This window comes from Gadus macrocephalus, chromosome 1, assembly GCF_031168955.1.
Source record: "Gadus macrocephalus chromosome 1, ASM3116895v1".
NCBI lineage: Eukaryota > Metazoa > Chordata > Actinopteri > Gadiformes > Gadidae > Gadus > Gadus macrocephalus.
In genome coordinates, this window is record NC_082382.1 from 120,018 (window position 1) to 138,844 (window position 18,827).

An 18,827-nucleotide genomic window follows, 5' to 3' on the forward strand; every position below is an offset into this window, starting at 1 on the left:
TCCAACTGAGGAGGCTGCTGACGTAGGAGGAGGGCTTAGGGGGCTGCTGACGTAGGAGGAGGGCTTAGGGGGCTGCTGACGTAGGAGGAGGGCTGAGGAGGCTGGTGACATAGGAGGAGGGCTGAGGAGGCTGCTGACGTAGGAGGAGGGCTGAGGAGGCTGCTGACGTAGGAGGAGGGCTGAGGAGGCTGCTGACGTAGGAGGAGGGCTGAGGAGTGCTGAGGGCTGCTGACCTGCTTCCTAATCCATAACTATCGCTAGGGCTACAGTGAGGGGAGATTTCAGAGATGCCCAGCCTCTGCTTGAGTTGTTTCATGACCTTGGGTGTGAAGTCTTTTATCCTTGTGATCCATCCATCATGATAGTCACGTTAATGTTTCGCATTATGTATGAGTCTGGCCTTGGCTGGACATTAATTTATTTACAAATATGGCTGCAGCTCTACATTGTTTAAAAAACTCCAACCAATCAGAGTAACGCTCATGATCCTGGTGATTCTGTTTTGTAGTAAAGGAAAAATATATTGATATAGATGTGTTAATCAAGGTTCGGCTTAGCTCAGGAGGTAGAGCAGTTGTCTTGTAACCAAAAGGTTGCGAGTTCGATCCGCTGCTCCTCCTAGCTGTGTGTTAATGTGTCCCTGAGCAAGTCACTCAACACTAACTGCTCCTGTCGAGCTGGCTGTCGCCTTGAATGGTTGACTCTGCCGTCGGTGTGTCAATGTGTGTATTAACCGATGTAAGTCGATTTGGATTATACCGTCTGCTAAATGCCCTAATTGTCATCAGACATTTGTAATATCATTTTTTTTTTTTTTTAAATAGCATCAATCCCATACACCTATACCTGTTTTATTGCATTTTTAAAGGTGACATGTACTTGACCTGTAGTTTCTCCAGGGGCCGACATAGAGGACAGTGGAGGTTATATGTCCAGTTACGCCCCGGGAAAGAGGTATCACTTAGCGGCGTGGATGATTTTTTTGTTTTGACTGCTCGTGGCGTCCTCCCGCATAATTTGGCGCCCCCCACGAATACGGCGCCCCGGGCGGCTGCCGGGTTCACCCATGCCTAAAAGCGCCACTGGTAGAGGAGGATAACAGACAGACACCAAGCTTACTGTTAGGCCCTCCATATAGGAGCTCCATCTAAGTCAGCCTTTCTCTCAACACAAACCTAGAGTCTGTAGAGCTAGGCCACAGAGCGTAGGCAACACGCCTACAGCATGCATTTATTGATTTTCATTGAACAGCTATTAAAAGCCTATGGGTGCAATAGCCCTATAAATACACACAAAAATAATGGAAACAATTAAATGAAAAGATGTTTGCACATAGCAACACTGTTCTCGAGGAAATAACAAGACATGCTATAAATGGGTAACTAATCAATGTTCGATGTGAACGCCTTTACAACTTCTAACTTTGCTGGGTTGATGTGCGGGGTCAAGGTGTATGCGGGGAATCTTCTTGGGCTGGATGAGCGAGGCGTGGCGATGAGGAGAGATGGAATTATACCAAATAATTGGGAACACAGTCCCATGCTCCCCAACACCCCAACACTTCATCCTCTGTGGGCAGAGGGTCACAGCACCCACAGGGACAGCACCAGTCTCTGGGGGTTCAACCTCCTCTGCCTGATGCCTATCCCTCTCTCCCTCTCTCCTCATCTCAACTCTTCAGCTTCTTCAACCGTATACTCAAATAAATAAAAGTGGCCGTTGAAATCGAAGCAGTTATCAACATAAGCAAGAGTTTTATTCCTCCGTAGGGATTCTTTCGATAATATTGTCAGACACTTATAATACAAATCGGAGCATCTCAGTGGCAAAACAAGCACTAATAGGGCCTAGAGGTCCTACGGGGTGAGCTTGCCCAAAGGATTATCTTGCAGCCAGTTCCACAAATTTCCGCTTCAACGTTTGCTAAATACTGGACCAATGTCAAAGATTGTTGGCCGCTTTGGTCGCTAAGACTCAAAATGAGAGAAATTTTTTATCCAGAACCAACAATTAAGAATTGTTCCTTTAAGTTAACCCCAAATTTCCACTTTTCAAAGGAAAACTCAACATTATTATGTCTTATTTTTAACTAAAATGTGGAAAGTTACCAAATTGTGGAAATCCTCTGTGGAATACAAGATGTCTGCTACTAAACTGGGGGTGGGTTTTTCTTTTTGCCTGCCCACCAAAGCTCAAGCTAGTGTGACGTGGGTTCTGATAACGTTTGACGTTGACCCTCAAACTTGCTCTTTTGCAACCCATTTGTCTGTTTATTTCTAAAACCTTTTATGACTGTTGATACTGCTTGGATGGCAATAATTTTTTCCTTGTATTAAGAAGTTCTGCCAAAATGGGGCTGGTGGTTTACTAAGCCAAACAGAGGCCTCAGCAGGGCACATAATCCCCTGCTGCACTATCCCCATGCATATAAAATAATGAAAGGCCAGACACACAAATGCAATCAAACCTACTTTTATTGATTGAATGAATGTGTACTTCACATGCTGCAGTGGACACCTAACAAAATATTCATATTGTATGACTTCCTGCTATGACCTTAGTTTTTTTCTCATTCCTCAGCATCCTTGGCCTAGAATAAAAGATAGTGACAGATGAAACATAAATGACAAATAATTTGGATTTGACCAAAAAAAGAAGGTGAACACATATGTAGCCCTCTCTGAAGTCAATGTTTTAGAATATTCTGCATATTCAGTGCCTGAGAAGAAGCAATGCCTGCATCAAGCTAAATGTCGGTTACTTTAAAAGACAGCCTAGCTTTGGTATAGTTGTAAGAACAATATTGGCTAAGGAATAAATAATTCCTTAGCCAACCAAATTGCTAACCTGTGTCTGGAGAAGGGTCTAAAAATAGGAAACATGAAGTTTGAGGTTTGCTGGAGAGAGGAATGAAGGAAGATGCCAGGAGCACTCAACTACAGGGTTCTAGTGGCTTATAATGTTTTGGAGCCACATGATTGAAAGTATCGGCAAATATCCAAAAATGAATGACATAAATTAATTTATTATTTTTGTTATGCCATTGCCTATTGTAAAGGATGTGGGATTTTCATTAGGAATATATTTGGATTATTCCCGTCTTTATTGGCTGTGACCAAGCATCTTGTCTATTGTTATGGTTGAGTGTATGCAGTGGAAGTGGTCAGATTTGTTTAGCTCGATCATTCTGATCTGTTAATTGTGTGTTTCATTTGAAGGCTTTTAATATAAAGCATGTTGTTTTTTCTTTATTGTATGTTGATGTTACCTCAAATTATCAAAAGCGATGATTGCAGTTATCATTCTTTGTAAATACTTTTTTTTTCATTTAACTAACTTTTTTTGTCATTTTATCTATTCATTCTTTTTGGAAGGTATACCGTTAATATTCCTTTAGAATTAGTGGATGCATTTTCAGTATTCATTACATAAATATACGATTTATTTTATTTTTTCTAACTATTCAATACGCTATACACCCTATTTTACACAATCACAAAAACATATATGTTACATTCCATATTTAGGAGAGGTCTACCTAATTAAGGCCAAATTACACCGAATTATTTTTAGCAGCTATGGGGCTTTTTGGTAATTGCATCAACAGGGACCAAGCATCTAACTGATACTAACTACCCCAAGTAAACAAAAGTGGCCAATGACAAGAGTTTTGATGTCGATGTTCCATGCTTGCTTTGCATTAGTGAGAAGGTGTGGCAGGCTTCACTGGTTTCTGAGGCTTCAACAAACAGACAACCAGGTGCCACTCGCGTTTACAGCCTGCAAAGCATTTTGGTTTGATTGGCGCATAATGTTTTTTCTTAAGACAAAGTACAAAGAACCTGTAGGATAGTTGTAACGAACGATACTACACTAGTACTCTATGGCCCGACGTATAGTGCTAGCAGCTAGCTAGGCTTATTTAAACCACGAGGTGCTACAGTTACCTTGCCAAATTCACGACTCTTGGTTCTCAGCTTGTTGACCTGGGACTCAGAAACATCAGCGCGTTCCTGAGCTTCTTCCAGCTCGTGCTGAACCTTCCTGTACCTGGACAGGTGGGTGTTGGCCTGCTCCTCCTGTTTCATAAAACATGTGTGTTAAATAGTGAACTGTTTAACCAAAATGGTAATTTAATGAATGGAGGAGTCTTGAGTGTGACTCACAGACTCCTCAGCCTGCCTCTTGTAGGCCTTCATCTTCAGCTGCAGCTTGTCCACCAGATCTTGGAGTCTGCAGATGTTCTTCTTGTCCTCATCACACTGCAGGAAAAGCAAATATCAAGCGGCCGGGGTTTAAATGGGAATTGGTATTCTATTTCCATGAAAAATTACTTAACGCGATAATGCAAATGATTTTTTAAAAGCAAAAAAAACGTTCGACTGAGACCTATAGGATGGAGTGGTGGTAAGCTACCATAGCTAACTCTACTAGCTAGAAAGAGAGTAGGAGCATCATACTGAAATTCTCTACACACGTTGTAATATACACTTTCAATTTCCTCAGTTCACTGCATATTGCATATATTGGCATTGATGTTCCTCATATTGCCCATTTCAATTTATTTACTTTTTTCCATTTATTTTATGTATGCCCTTTTGTTTTGCCTTACCTTTGGCACTATTTAGAATTGATTTTCTTGTAATAGTACTCTTATTTTGCCTAACTTGATCCTTTTGTTCTTGTGTTTAGGATAGAACGCAATTTAGATTCCTCTGTATGCCTGGCACATGTTTTGAAATTGACAATAAAGTTGACTTTGACTTTGACCTAACGTTGGACAATTTGAATAATTTAAGTACACAATTCAATACAATACATATCAAAGGTGTACGTCGTTTTTAGATATTCTAATGCAGAAATTATATACATGATATCCCCCTTTCCCTCCAGGCAATTTTTTAAGATGACAAAATGTTCAAGGTATGTTCAATTAAAAGGTTTAAATATAAAATAAATATGACCACTTTAAATGTCCCATGGCATGCTACTTTATGGATGCTTTAACATAGATATTAGTGGGCCCCTAACATAGCATATGAATACATTCCCGAAATTCAGCCGTGGTGCAGAATTACAGCCACTACGAGCCAGTCGCACATTGAGCTTTTCCCAAACCCGCCATTTCGGTGTCTGTAGCTTTAATGCAAATGAGGAGGAGAGAGGCGGGTCAAGGAGGAGGGTGGGGGTGTGGCCCTGAGCAGCTTGCAGCTACGGTACCATGCGCTCTGTTTACAGTAGATGTATCGCAATGGCGAGCCGCACACAGCCTTTGGCCGTGTTCTGTAAATATTCTAGAACATTCCGGGTGCTCCGGCGGGAGTCCTGAAGCTCTATATCTAAATAATATCATATTATACATAGATATCTATACCATATAATATATATTATCACAGACAAAAGCTGTGTGCGCCTCCAGACGATATTATGAATCTCAAACGTCGGGTTCTCCGATGTCTCTGGTACTTCCACATCCACATCAATCTGAAGTAGGCTGAACCGCGAAATGGAAGAGGAAGGGATTGTTGGCCGCGATGTTGACCGCGGTTGTCTCCCGACGGAGCCTCGCTGCCCACTGCCGAGGGACCACCGCCTCGGCAGCGGGCAGCACTTAGGCACCACCGCCTCGGCAGCGGGCAGCTAGCAGCGCTGAGGCACCTCGGTGGTGCCTCGGGGTGGTGGTGCCTCGCAGCAGTGGGCAGCAGGGCTCCAGCGGGAGACAATCGCGGTCAACATGGGGGCCAACAATCCCTTTCTCCTCCATGTCGTGGTTCATGTGCTTCAGGGAGTCAAAGCCAAAGTTCCTTTCCCCCAATTCCTTCTCAACCATGGCTGAGATAACCCCCACTACGAGTCTCGTTGTGAAAATACCAGAGACGTCAGAGAGTCCGACGTGTTATGCGCAATAACACCAACAGCAGAACGGTTATCCAAATAACAAAGGAGTGTACAACATTTGCGTTACAGTGTGTGTATTCACACACACACACATGTGGCGCTCGCACGGTCATAGCTCATTGGGCAAAGCAGAGAAAGGGGAGGTAACCGTGAAATTGGCGCATCTGAGCTTTGTTTTTTCCAAGGCAGAGCAGGATAGCTAGTTCTTGTTTTGCACCTAACACAATTTCTAGCTACTGGGGAATCATAGGCAGGCTAGGGGAACTCATATTAAGATCAGAAAACCTCACGAAGTGACATTTTCATGACATGGGACCTTTAAGTATTATATCAATTTTCACAGCAACGGCAATTGCTTTGGCAATGAGCCCTATCAATCTATCCAAAGCATCAACATACCTGATATGACAGCTCCTTTACTTTCCTCTCATATTTGCGGACTCCCTTGATGGCCTCCGACCCCCGCCTCTGCTCAGCCTCACATTCAGTCTCCAATTCACGAACCTGTGATGCAGATGGAAGGTTTTTTAATTGGACATGAACAAGCCAGCAAAGCTAAACATAGAGAATTGCCAACATTTTGCAATATTTCTCCAAACACCTACCCTAGCCTCCAGTTTCTGGAGCTGCTTCTTGCCTCCCTTCATGGCCAGGCTCTCAGCTTCATCCAGACGGTGCTGCAGGTCCTTCACTGTGACCTCCAGGTTCTTCTTCATCCTCTCCAGGTGAGAGCTGGTGTCCTGCTCCTTCTTCAACTCCTCCGCCATCATGGCAGCCTAACAGAACAACAAGAGGAGGCGTTGGAGTTTACACTCATCAATGATGGAAACCTGAGAGCTTCTACACAACATGAATGTATTTGACTCTGAATGAACTCACGTCAGTGATGGCCTTCTTGGCCTTCTCCTCTGCGTTTCTGGCTTCTTGAACCGTGTCCTCCACTTCTCCTTGGATCTGGACAAGGTCGGTCTCCAGCTTTTTCTTGGTGTTGATGAGGCTGGTGTTCTAAACCACAATGAGAACTGATTACATTATGTTCATTTTATTATGCTCCTCCATGATGTCATGAAGGAACTCCTCTGTTACCTGGGAGTGGAGCAGTCCCACACGCTCACTGGCGTCCACCAGCTCCTGCTCTGCCACTTTGCGGCCCCTCTCGGTCTGCTCCAGGGCTGCTCTCAGCTCCTCGATCTCAGCCAACATCAGGTTGTTCCTGCGCTCCACCATGGCAACCTGCTCCCTCATGTCTTCCTGTCCTCTCAGGGCATCATCAAGGTGCAGTTGGGCATCCTGAAATAGGACGAGGGATGTTGGTCAACTGTAAATATTTTTAAAGTTTATTTGTTTAGCAACCCTATATTAGCCCTATGCTCTGAGTACCTTAAGCTGTCCCTGGACGTTTCTAAGTTGTTTCTGGGCTTCAGAAGCCTGGCGGTTGGCGTGGCTCAACTGGATCTCCATCTCGTTGAGATCTCCTTCCATCTTCTTCTTGATTCTCAGGGCATCGTTTCTGCTCCTGATCTCTGAGTCCAAATTGCTCTGCATCGAGTCGATCACCCTCAGGCTGTTCCTCTTGATCTGCTCCATCTCCTCATCCTTCTCTGCCATCTTCCGGTCAACCTCGCCCTTGATCTGAGTAAGCTCCAGCTGAACACGAAGAATCTTGGATTCCTCATGTTCCAAGGTAGCCTTGATGAAAGAAACATATTTGTGATGTGATGGGATTTTTCTTAACAGAGAAGACTTAGAAATGTGATAATAGACCATACCTCTGCCTCCTCCAGAGATGTCTGCAGTTCAGACTTCTCAACCTCTACAGTCTTTTTCCCCTTCTCAAGTTCGTGAATGGTTTTACCAGTTTCTCCCATCTGCTCAGACAGGTCAGAGATCTCCTCTGTGAGGGAAAAGGTACAATCAATTTATTTGAGTTTGGTTTACTTTTTGGTTTGCAGTTAGCAAGCCGTTTAGCCACTAAATGCTTGTTGGTTTCAAATTATATATTTACGCTGCAGGTTCTTGTTCTCCCTCTTGAGGGTCTCAAGCTGGTCCAGAGATTCTTCATAGGAGTTCTTCAGCTTGAACATCTCAGTGCTCAGAGAGCGAGCCTCTTTCTGAGCTCCCTCCAACTCAGCCTGGCTTTCCTCATATTTCTGCTTCCACTCAGCAAGAACCTGCAAGTTCAGAGAAAACGCTGAGCATCCTATTGTATTGACTGATCAATGTACCAAGCTCATATGAAAAGATGATCTCCCTGACAATCGTGTTGGTTCCCCTTCAAAAACCTAACCAACCAACCTATAAGACACTACAAAATGCTAAGTGCTATTTTTAAGTTCCAGGACGTACAACATACAATTCATCCGTACGGTGGGTGTTTTTAGGAGGGTAAGGGAACTCTGACCAAATTAGTCCGGAGTCATTACACCCCTAGTACCTTGTCAAAGTTCCTCTGTTTCTTGTCAAGGTTGGCAGCCAGAGCATTAGCTCTCTCCACATCAATCATCAGGTCTTCCACCTCACCAAGCAGCCTCTGTTTAGTCTTTTCCAGAGAGGCACATTTGGAATTCGTGGCCTCTACAGCCTCCTCTGCATCCTGAAGACGCTGGGCAAGCTTTTTCCTGAATTAGAAATTACATTTAGCATCAGGCCTACACCATAACCAGTATAGTCCTACAGATAGAGAGGAAAACCTATTGATTTACTTTGCTTCCTCCAGTTCCTCAGTGCGCTGAATGGCGTCAGTCTCGTATTTGCTCCTCCACTGAGCCACCTCGCTGTTGGCCTTGGACATCCCCCGCTGCAGCTCAGCCTTGGCCTCCTGTTCCTCCTCAAACTGCTCTCGGAGCAGGTCGCAGTCATGACGAGCCGACTGGACTGAATGGGCGAGGGCATTCTTGGCCTGAATTCAGATAAAAAAATTATAATATATATATCCACTTTTGTTGTGGGTGTATTTTGTCTCGAATAAAGTTTGCTGTGATATCATAAAACAATACCTTGACTTCCTCCTCAATGTGTCTCTTCAACTCCTCAATCTGCTGAGTGTAAGCCTGCTTGCCTCGTGTCAGCTGAGAAATAAGCGCTTCTTTCTCCTCCTGCTGGCGGCCGAATTCACCTAAATAGGAAACATATATTGTTCAAAATGAAGTACCAAAGTCCATCACCTTGACATCATTGAATTTGGTGCTTGATAATTATACTAAATTATTCTAAACGTAAATTAATCTGGGTTTAAAAAGTAGTACTTTGGAAGAACCAAAAACATGAATATTTAAAAAGACGATTTATATTCAATCTTTGGAGATCTTTGAGATTGCCACTCTAAAGGAGAAGCAAGTTCCGAAATCATTTTTCTTTCTTTGAAAACGGTCCGGTCTGTCCTAGAAGTGTTGGTGAACATTGCTCTGTTATTTTTGACTAAAATAAAAAGTAAAATACAAGACGTCTGCTACTTCCGGGTATTTTTCAGAGTGGCATTCTTCTATAGGCCACAACACCTCCTCAAAGTTGATCCAACCAATATCTCATGTTTTTTCGCAGCAGGCCTCCTGCTAAAATGTTTATGTACCCTTTAAACATGTGATGTTTATTTCTTACCATTTTCTGTTTGCAGTCTTGCCCTTTGCACACTTAGATCGTTAAGTTGTCGGACATGCTCGTCATTTTTGCTCTTGAGCTCACTCAGTTGATCCTCAAGGGTACGAGCCAATTTTTCAAGATTTGCCTAAAATTGAAAGAAATTAACATGACACCAACGTTACGTGTTGGTGAATAGTTCTGTGTTATTTTTAGGGAAGGGAAATGTTTTGCAGATTAATGCTGCTTTGGGGGTGTATTCAATAATCCCACTCTCAATAGCAGCTAATGTAGTTTGAATGTTTTTTCCAGTTTCAAAAGTCACATCCTTCAAAATGTCCAAAATGTAACGATGTAACTATAAACAAATTATCCACACACAAAAACTATCCACATACACTGGTCACGAGCCAACCATACTCATCTTAAACCACTCGAATAACTGTACAAAAAATAACTAAAAACACGGTGTGAGCACTCTCACATAATCTGAATTAATAATCATTAATCAAATAATCTGAATTGGAAATGACTTTATAAAATATGCAGATTTGCACGCAGTATAGAAAGTCCCTAACATAGAAAGTCCCCCATGACTTAGCTCCAATGCCACTTGCAGCAAGATCTACAATAGGAGATCCAAGACTTTGAGGATTAGTGCCTTAAGCCAGTCAGCCTGGTCTGCCAGAGGTGCAAGAGAGTGGAATATAACTTCAAATCACATCAGACAACTTAACGCTTGAATATCTTTCAGTACCTAAGTAAAACATTGAATGATTAATGCATACACATGTGAGCATGTCAATCAAATCAAATACAATCAAATACCTTTGATTTAGCAACAGCCTCCATGTTGCTGGAGAGGTCATCGATCTCCATCTTGTATTCGCTCTTCTCCTTCTCCAGCTTCTGCTTGACCCGCTGGAGGTTGTCGATCTGCTCTCCCAGCTCAGCCACGCTGTCGGCCTGCTTCTTCCTCAGCGCTGCAGAGGTGGCCTCATGCTGCAGGGTCGACTCCTCCAGGTCACGACGCAGTTTCTGGAACTCAGCCTCGCGCTTCTTGTTCATCTCGATCTGAAGAGAAGTGGCTCCACCGGCCTCCTCAAGCCTCTCACTGATCTCCTCAAGTTCCCTGGAGAGATCGGCTCTCTGCTTTTCCACCTTGGCCCGAGCGGCACGCTCAGCCTCAATCTCCTCCTCCAGCTCCTCAATGCGAGCCTTAAAAATGGTTTACGTCAGGTTTATGGTTTATGTAAGAAACGATGATGGATGATATTGGACTCTATGTTTTTCAACTTTATCCTCTATGTATTTCATACAACACACCTGAAGTTCTTTGATCTTTTTCTGAAATTGAGCCGAAAGTGTTTGCTCATCCTCAATCTTGTTTAGAAGCTGGCTTGTTTCAAAGTCCCTCCTAGATGTGGCAAAAGATATTTAAGGACACTGTGTGATCACCTATTCATACATCTCTCAAAAGGCAATGCAAGGATGTAAGTAGACTCACTTCTTTATTTTCTCATCTGATTGCTGCTTGTCATTCTCCAGGTCCATGATGGACTCCTGGGCCAGTTTTAGATCTCCTTCAAGCTTTCTTTTCGCCCGCTCAAGGTCCATTCGAAGCTTTTTCTCTTGCTCAAGGGAACCTTCAAGCTGTTAAAGATAAAAATTGCTAGAATGCTATAGACATTCTCTGCACATTGTCAATCAATTTTATTTTTAGATGGTCCTTTAGTGTGTGACTCACATCATCCACTTGCTGCTCCAGTTTACACTTGGCTTTGCTCAGAGTGTTCACTTTATCTTCCTCTGCCTGGAGGTCATCGAGTGTCTGCTGGTGGGCTTCTTGGAGGGCTTTCTTCTCCTTGGTCAACTTGGCGATGATCTCATCTTGAGAAGACATCTCCTCTGTGAGGTTTTTCACCTAAACATTCAGACATCAATTTGAATAACCGAAAATCATTTGGGCTTCATTGTAGGAAAAACATTACAATTATCAATAAAGCAACCTTGTTCTCAGTGGCATGTTTCTCCTTCTCCACTTTGGCCAAGGTCAGCTCCAGGTCATCAATGTCCTTCTTCAGCTCAGAACACTCATCTTCCAGCTTCCTCTTCTTGGCCGTCAGCTCAGAATTGACCTCCTCCTCATCCTCTAGTCTCTCAGACGTCTCTTTGAGTCTGGCCTCCAGCTGGATCTTACTCTTAATGAGGCCCTCGCATCTTTCTTCTGAATCCGACAAGGTTTCAGCTTCCTTTAAAAGGGATCATAAATTAAATTTACAGCAGACACTTATTTGATAATGTCTTGTGAGGAAACCGTAGAGCTCTCTCAGTGTTACTCACAGATTGAACTTGTAGTAGGAGGTCATTCTTTTCCTGAAGCAGGGAAACCATTTTTTCCTCCAGCTCCTTTTTCTTTGAAAGAGCTTTGGCAAGATCTTCCTTGGTCTTCCCAAAGGTCTCCTTCATTTGAGCCATCTCCTTTTCAGTCTCAGCACTCTTCAGCAGTGGCTTGATCTTGAAGTAGACCTTCATCCATGGCCATGTTTTGACGTTCATGAATGAGCGGATGTTGTACTGGATAGTAAAGACGGCCTCTCTAAAAACAATTCAGGTAATTAGTTTAGGTGTCTGCAAAGTTAGGTGCCAAAATAGGTTTCAGGCATATAAGGTATAAACAATATACAAATTATGTTTACCTTCTCTCCATCATTTTGACAAATTCTTTCCTCATGTTGAATCCCCTGCAGAGAGCCTGAGTCAAGGTGACCAGCGCAGCGAGTTTCTCATCTCTCATCTCCTCTAGAGCACCCAGGAGACCAGCTTTGAAGAACACCTGAGAACAGAAGTTTAAATCGGATCAAGACTAAGTTCCCTCAGGAAATACTTCCCCCATTCTCGCGCCAGAAAGTGGGTATAACATGTGAGGTCAACAATGTGACCATATCCACTTCAGTGACCTTCTAAATTAACAGGAAGTGTGTGGAGCTTGGTACTACTTTAGTGTAAAAAGGGTGTGTGACATCATGAAATCACATAAAGCAGAACTGAGACAAGGTAAGGATGAGGGAACATGGGGCTGAGGGGATTAAGGACCGGTCCCATCTAAATTATCATACAGTGTCATACAAAGTCTTTGCGTTCTGAAAAGTTAAATCGATGCTACCTTGGTGTGTCCAAACTTGTACTGAGTGCTGTCAACATCAATGGAGCCCAAAAGTTTCTCTGAGGCCTTCTTGTTGTCAATGAATTGTCCCTCAGGGATGACACTGGCATTCAATACTTTGTATCTGCAATGATTGAAGAGGAGATTGATTTTATTTCCAACACATGATGGACCATGCTGATGTGGAATAGCAGGTTAGGACAGTAGCTTAAGCGCTACCTCTGCTTGAAGTCACCATAGAGGACTCTGCTGGGGAAGCCCTTTCTGCAGATTCTGATTCCTTCCAGCACACCGTTACACCTCAGCTGGTGGATGACCAGGAAGTTCTCCATCAGACCTTTGAGACAAATTAGTAAATTAAGTTTCCTTAAGTTTCCTTGTTTTCAAAAGCACTGTTTATATTACATAAGGAATTTTGAGGTAAACAAACCTGGAGTTTTTGATTCGTTTGGAATCAAACAACGGACAAAGTGTGGATGTGTGCTTCTCAAGTTGGTCATGAGCTTGCCCAAATTTTCCTAAAATAAGTACATAATCCAATGTTACAAATACGAAAAAAAGGTATTTATTCAATTTTCAACCTAATCATCCATATATTTAAGAGAAAACGAAAAAGGACGTTTTTTGTTCAGTATTTAATTATGTCAACTTTGGCCTACTGGATGATGATAACTTTGTGTACATGGGGATACCTGATGTTGTTATAAAATTCCCTTTGGCTGTATAAATGTATACATATGTACGGCACATACAATGGATGGGTACTGGTGAAAACAACTCTGCTCTTACCCTGAACAGGGCCGACACCGTCTGGAAGGAACCCCCCTTCTTCTTGGCGCCCTTCTTACTAGCAGCATCAGCTATGAAATCCCATTTTAATCAGATATTGCAAGTCATACACAGTTAGTACCATTCCTTTGAAAAGTAGCAATATACATTTCCTTCATTTGGTTAATAAAATAATATATGATATGATGTACCGTCTGGTAGGGCATGGGACGCATACAGCAGAGCCAGCAGTTTAACTGAGGACTTCTGGTAGAGCTGAATTACGGAGTCGTTCAGGGGGTCCTTGTTCTTGTCCAGCCAGCCGGTGATGTTGTAGTCCACAGTGCCGGCATAGTGCACCAGGGAAAAGTGGGCCTCAGCTTTGCCTTTGGCTGGCTTTGGCTTCTCAAAGGCCTTGGTTTTGCCAAGGTGCTGGTCATGCAGTTTGTTCTTGAAGGTGGTGTCTGAGGCCTTGGGGAACATGCACTCCTCTTCAAGGATGGAGAAGATGCCCATTGGCTGTCATTTGGATGGAAGTGAAGTGTTGATCAGTAAATTGACCTAACCCTATATGATGATGGATTGACACTCATTCATAATTTTCTATAAGAGAACGTACCTTCTCAATAAGCTCAATGCAGGCCGCCAGGTCCATACCAAAGTCAATGAACTCCCATTCAATTCCTTCTTTCTTGTACTCTTCTTGCTCCAGTACAAACATGTGGTGGTTGAAAAACTGTTGCAGTTTCTCATTGGTGAAGTTGATGCACAGCTGCTCCAAGCTGTTGTACTTTGGAGTCAGAGAGTTACAGTCAGGACATTGCTTGTGCTTCTTCCAACCCAAAACATCAAAATGATGACTTTGTAGAGCTCACTTACATTAAAAATTTCAAACCCAGCGATGTCCAACACACCGATGAAGAATTGCCTGGGCTGCTTGGTGTCCAACATCTCATTGATTCTGACGACCATCCACAAGAACATTTTCTCATAGACTGACTTGCAGAGAGCCATCACTGAGTTATGGACCTACCAATTTTAGAGAAAAGGCGAAGGGATTGTTAGACATAATATGAATGAAACATGTTAAATGGAAATTCCTTTCTTTACTTTCAAATGAACTTATATTTTACCTGTGGACACGTTTGACCTTTGGTGACGTACTCATTCCCAACCTTCACTCTGGGGTAACACAGAGCCTTGAGGACATCCGCAGAGTTCAGACCCATGAGATAGCCAATTTTGTCTGCCTCTAAAGCCATCAACACAAAATAAATGCATTCAGTCTGAAATACATTTTCTATTCAATAAAACCAAAGAATTATGGAAAAACGTAAGCTATCCATTTTTTGGGGTTTGTACCCTCATTGCCATCAGGCTCAGCCTGCTCTTCACGCTGCTTCTGCTTGAACTTCATGTTCCCATGATGCAACACGGCACCGGTCAGCTTGTAGATGCCAATCTTCTCATCAGCAGTGAAGCCCAGAATGTCAATGGCAACCTGGGATCCAAATACATATTTATCAAAATCAACCAACCTAATTTATAATGACTGGTGAATGCTTAAAAAAAATGAAGTTTACATCAGTGGCGATGAATTCTTCAACATCATCGATACTCTTGACAGTGATTTCACCTTGACTGATCATGTGATAGTCAAATGGGTTTTTGGTAATGAGAAGAGCGTCTGGAAAACAAACCAACCAAAAATCACAAAAAGAGAAACACATGATAATTGTTTGCAACCCACACTCAATATGGAAAATAAGAATGTCATGATTTACCCTACCTATTAGCTCGGGCTTGTGGCCAGTCATGAGCTGATAGAAGATATGGTAGCTTCTCTCAGCAGACAGCTGGAATGTCACCCTTGACTTCTCAAGAAGATCTGTGTAACAAGATACAAGCAATGCATGGCTTTATAAACAGGATCCAACGATAAACATATTCAGATAATAAGCAAAATAACTTACATGTTTCAATATCAGCTGATGCCAACTTCCCAGAAGTCGCAAAGTGAATTCTGATGAACTTTCCCTATTCAGAGAAGGATACAGAAGTGCACAATATAAGCCTTGCTTTGATTAATAGATGTGGTCACCATATGAACAGTATTTAAAAATCTGATTGTTTTAATTATTTTACAATAAACTCAAACTTACAAAGCGGGAAGAGTTGTCATTTCTCACAGTCTTGGCGTTACCATAGGCCTCAAGCAAAGGGTTCGCTGCGATGATTTGATCTTCCAGCGACCCCTGCAAAAGACACTCTGTTGGTTTCAGCACTTCATAGCTGCTCCAATAATGAAAGCTAGGGTTGTTCTGTTCTCAGCCTCACTTGGATGTCAATTAGGATGAAAGTGACCTCCAACTGAGGATGTACGATAAGTTCTCTAATGTAAGAATGTACAATAAGTTCTCTAATGTAAGAATTTACAATAAGTTCTTTAATGTAAGAACAAAAGTTGATGTCACAGTTCCTGACCTGCATCTTTCCAGCAACCTGCTCGGTTTTCTTGGGTCCAGATACAGCGATTGTTGCAAAGTACTGGATGACCCGCTTGGTGTTCACAGTCTTCCCTGCACCAGATTCTCCACTTGGGGATCAAAGAAGTATTAGCTACAATAAGGCAATGCCATGTTATTGTCATATATTTATGTTTTGTATTGGAGGATTACTTACGTGATCAGGATTGACTGATTTTCTCTGTCTGTATTAGATTGAAAAAGGGAAGAATTAGCATTACCATTTGGTGAAACGTATAAACGTTAGCTAATATCTTAAATAGTTGTATACCTGTGAGCATGGCCTGATAGGCGTTGTCAGAGATAGAGAAGATGTGGGGTGGAGCCTCAATTCTCTTCTTGCCTCTGTAGGCGTTCACCACGGAGGAATCGTACACTGGGAGCCACTTGTAGGGGTTCACAGTGACGCAGAAGAGCCCAGAGTAGGTCTGTCTCCACCAGGATACACATGTCAGCATGACCTTATGACGTTATACGACTAAAGGCTTCCATGTGCATTGAGGGCTGAGACTCACGTAGATCATCCATGCTGCGTAGCGCTCTTTGAGGTTGTACAGCACGGTAGGCTCATTGAGGTGGGTCATCATGGCCATGTCCTCAATCTTGTCATACTTTGGGGGATTCATGGGGTAGATTTCCTCCTCTTTTACAGTGAGGGTCTATTGGGAATACATAACTGCATATAAAACAAGCTGCCATATTATTGGTTCACTGTTAAAAATAGTGGATTCTGAGTCCTACCTTATCACAAAGAGTCTTGACGGTGGCTTTGCCACCATCTCGGCTCTGGAGCACACCCTTGAGGTACATCTCCTTGGGCTCAGACACAAAGAAGGCGGTCTTAGCGTCAAAGGGGCTGGTCTGGGCCTCGAGCCGCTCCCTCTCCGGCTTCCGGAGGTACACCGCCGCATCACCAAAACACTGCATTTCACCGTCCCCCATGATGGCTCCTCAAGCTGCTATATTATCTACCTTGAAGAACACCAGGCTAGTAGAGATGAGATTCCTGGAAGGCACATATAAGAATTCTGCTGAGAGATGATTGAATAAATTGAATTAAATTTACTTCTTTCAAGTATCTTTGCGATCTCTCTCTACTATTGGAACAAAAGAACCACCTAACCAAAGAGATTTCAAACTATAATGGATTTTAGTTTAAATCCAATCAAAGACTTCTTTGCTTTAGTGTTAAATTAGAAATGTTATCTTTGTCATAGAATATAATTTCTTGCAAACAAATATCTTAATTCAGTCGTGGTTCTCACTCATCAATCAAAGTGTGAGCTGATGAGCAACTTACCTTCTCTGGGCTTTGCCTGGAGAGGAGAGTCTCTCTGTCTTTTATAAGGAAGTATTTGGAGGCCACACCACACGTCTAGCTCTATTTGGTCATGCTGTCTGGCACTGTAGTTTAGTTCTTACATCCAGTTGTCTTCTTATTCTGTTCTTCACGTGTCTCCCATACTACATTGGTGACAATCTTAGATGGGATTCCTGATCTAATGCCAGTGTAAATGGTGCTTTGTTGAGTGCAATGCTTTGTTCACTGAACATATGCTTGACACTATAGAGATTTCTATATTATAGAGTTTACTGTGCATCTTAGGCGCATTTGTCTATTGTGTGACGCCTGTCAATTGTGCATATTAAGATAACAATGGTCTGATTTAGCGGATTCATCTTTACTTATGGACATGATTTGATTTGCATCTTTTTCAAGGTTGTTTATTTTATGTGATACGTTTTAACACTGCCTGTTTATGCTATGTTAATAATTAGTTTGACTTGTATAAATTCCTCATTAATGCTCACAAGGACACGTTTGCTACATATGCTGGTACAGCTCATTAATGGTTCAGATTTAGAAGTTGCTTAATGGAAAATCCATGGTCACTAGCCTACCTTCCAAAGATGTGACCAATGCATCCTTGTAATGTTCTCTGGCTCACCGTGGGCCTTGCTGTGGGGGAGACTTGAAATGTCATTGATATACTGTTGCAGAAGCCCTGGAAAAAAATAATGATCGCCAGTGAACTTCAAAGAAAAACAGAGATTGCCAAGAAACTTTTTTTTAAAACTGGGACACCAGCTGTAGCAGGGCCTAGCTGTGGATGCTACACAATAAGATAATCTCTAAATGCAGAGAAATTAGGTGATTGCTTTGAGTAACTTAACTCTTTATTTTTTGTTTTACAAGACAGGTATTTTTGAGACCTCTAAAGGCAGAATTATATTGGCGTACACATGAAGGTTGCTGGAATGACGGCTGAAGAAGTAAGTAGGATTTCATATTTAAGGGTTTTTGTGTTCATCTTGATATGCGTTAGATGTATGGTGTAAAAAAAGATTTGATTGGTCAAACGCCAGCCCACAGAGTTCAACTTAGAAGATGATCACTGACCTATGAATGACGACCAGACGAGGGGGAGATTCTAAAGAGCTTCTGCCATAAGATATAATGAGATGACACTCGATACGTGCTCCGAAACACTTCTTTCTTCTGAGGACACTTTTCAAATATAGCTGTGTTGGCGATGTTGACATTAAGCCAAATACCAGACATCCAAGAGGCTTATTGTGTTTGGAAGCCCTCTGATCTCCCATGTCAGCTTCTCTGTTTGTCGAGCTGCAGCAACTGTTCTGTGGATCACAAGCCAAGGTGAGTTACAAGGAACATTCCAGACTGGCTGCAGCCAAACACAAAGGAGCCTGCATATTGCATTCAAATAGCTAAGTACATTGGGGCTTGTTTTGTTGTTGTTTCGAATGGAAACATGCACACCTTTATCAAGTTATACGTATACACACGCACACAAGGGTTATGTAAGAACATCCCTACTTGCCGTGTCTTTCAAATGTAGCCTGCTAAAATTGTTAAAGAGGCTTTAGTTAAT

The 18,827-nt window shown here is 42.5% G+C and overlaps 1 protein-coding gene across 1 annotated transcript; it reads right to left on the minus strand.

Moving 5' to 3' along the window:
• Window positions 1–2,456: 2,456 nt before the first annotated feature.
• LOC132464480 (myosin heavy chain, fast skeletal muscle) lies at window positions 2,457–16,976 on the minus strand. Its single transcript, XM_060060881.1, has 39 exons — window positions 16,675–16,976; window positions 16,449–16,592; window positions 16,205–16,361; window positions 16,091–16,118; window positions 15,893–16,004; window positions 15,571–15,663; window positions 15,382–15,445; window positions 15,198–15,296; window positions 14,992–15,095; window positions 14,771–14,909; window positions 14,542–14,660; window positions 14,288–14,437; window positions 14,028–14,198; window positions 13,621–13,927; window positions 13,430–13,500; window positions 13,071–13,158; window positions 12,860–12,977; window positions 12,641–12,764; window positions 12,174–12,310; window positions 11,818–12,073; window positions 11,484–11,726; window positions 11,222–11,398; window positions 10,982–11,127; window positions 10,801–10,891; window positions 10,303–10,692; window positions 9,496–9,622; window positions 8,895–9,013; window positions 8,601–8,797; window positions 8,333–8,516; window positions 7,904–8,069; window positions 7,668–7,792; window positions 7,279–7,587; window positions 6,985–7,188; window positions 6,778–6,903; window positions 6,504–6,674; window positions 6,298–6,402; window positions 4,167–4,262; window positions 3,948–4,079; window positions 2,457–2,590 (listed from the first exon to the last, which is right to left on the minus strand). Exons 1-39 carry the CDS (start codon window positions 16,873–16,875, stop codon window positions 2,570–2,572), a joined length of 5,811 nt encoding a protein of 1,936 aa, XP_059916864.1. The 5' UTR covers window positions 16,876–16,976; the 3' UTR covers window positions 2,457–2,569.
• Between the last annotated feature and the right edge of the window lie 1,851 nt (window positions 16,977–18,827).

Coding starts and splice junctions, on each gene's coding strand:
- LOC132464480 (XM_060060881.1), bottom strand. CDS start 16,875: ATGGGGGACGGTGAAATGCAGTGTTTTGGTGATGCGGCGGTGTACCTC. Junction 11,128..11,221: donor TGGAGCAGCAAGTGGATGAT/GTGAGTCACACA, acceptor TATCTTTAACAG/CTTGAAGGTTCCCTTGAGCA. Junction 6,675..6,777: donor CCAAGAAGGCCATCACTGAC/GTGAGTTCATTC, acceptor TTGTTCTGTTAG/GCTGCCATGATGGCGGAGGA.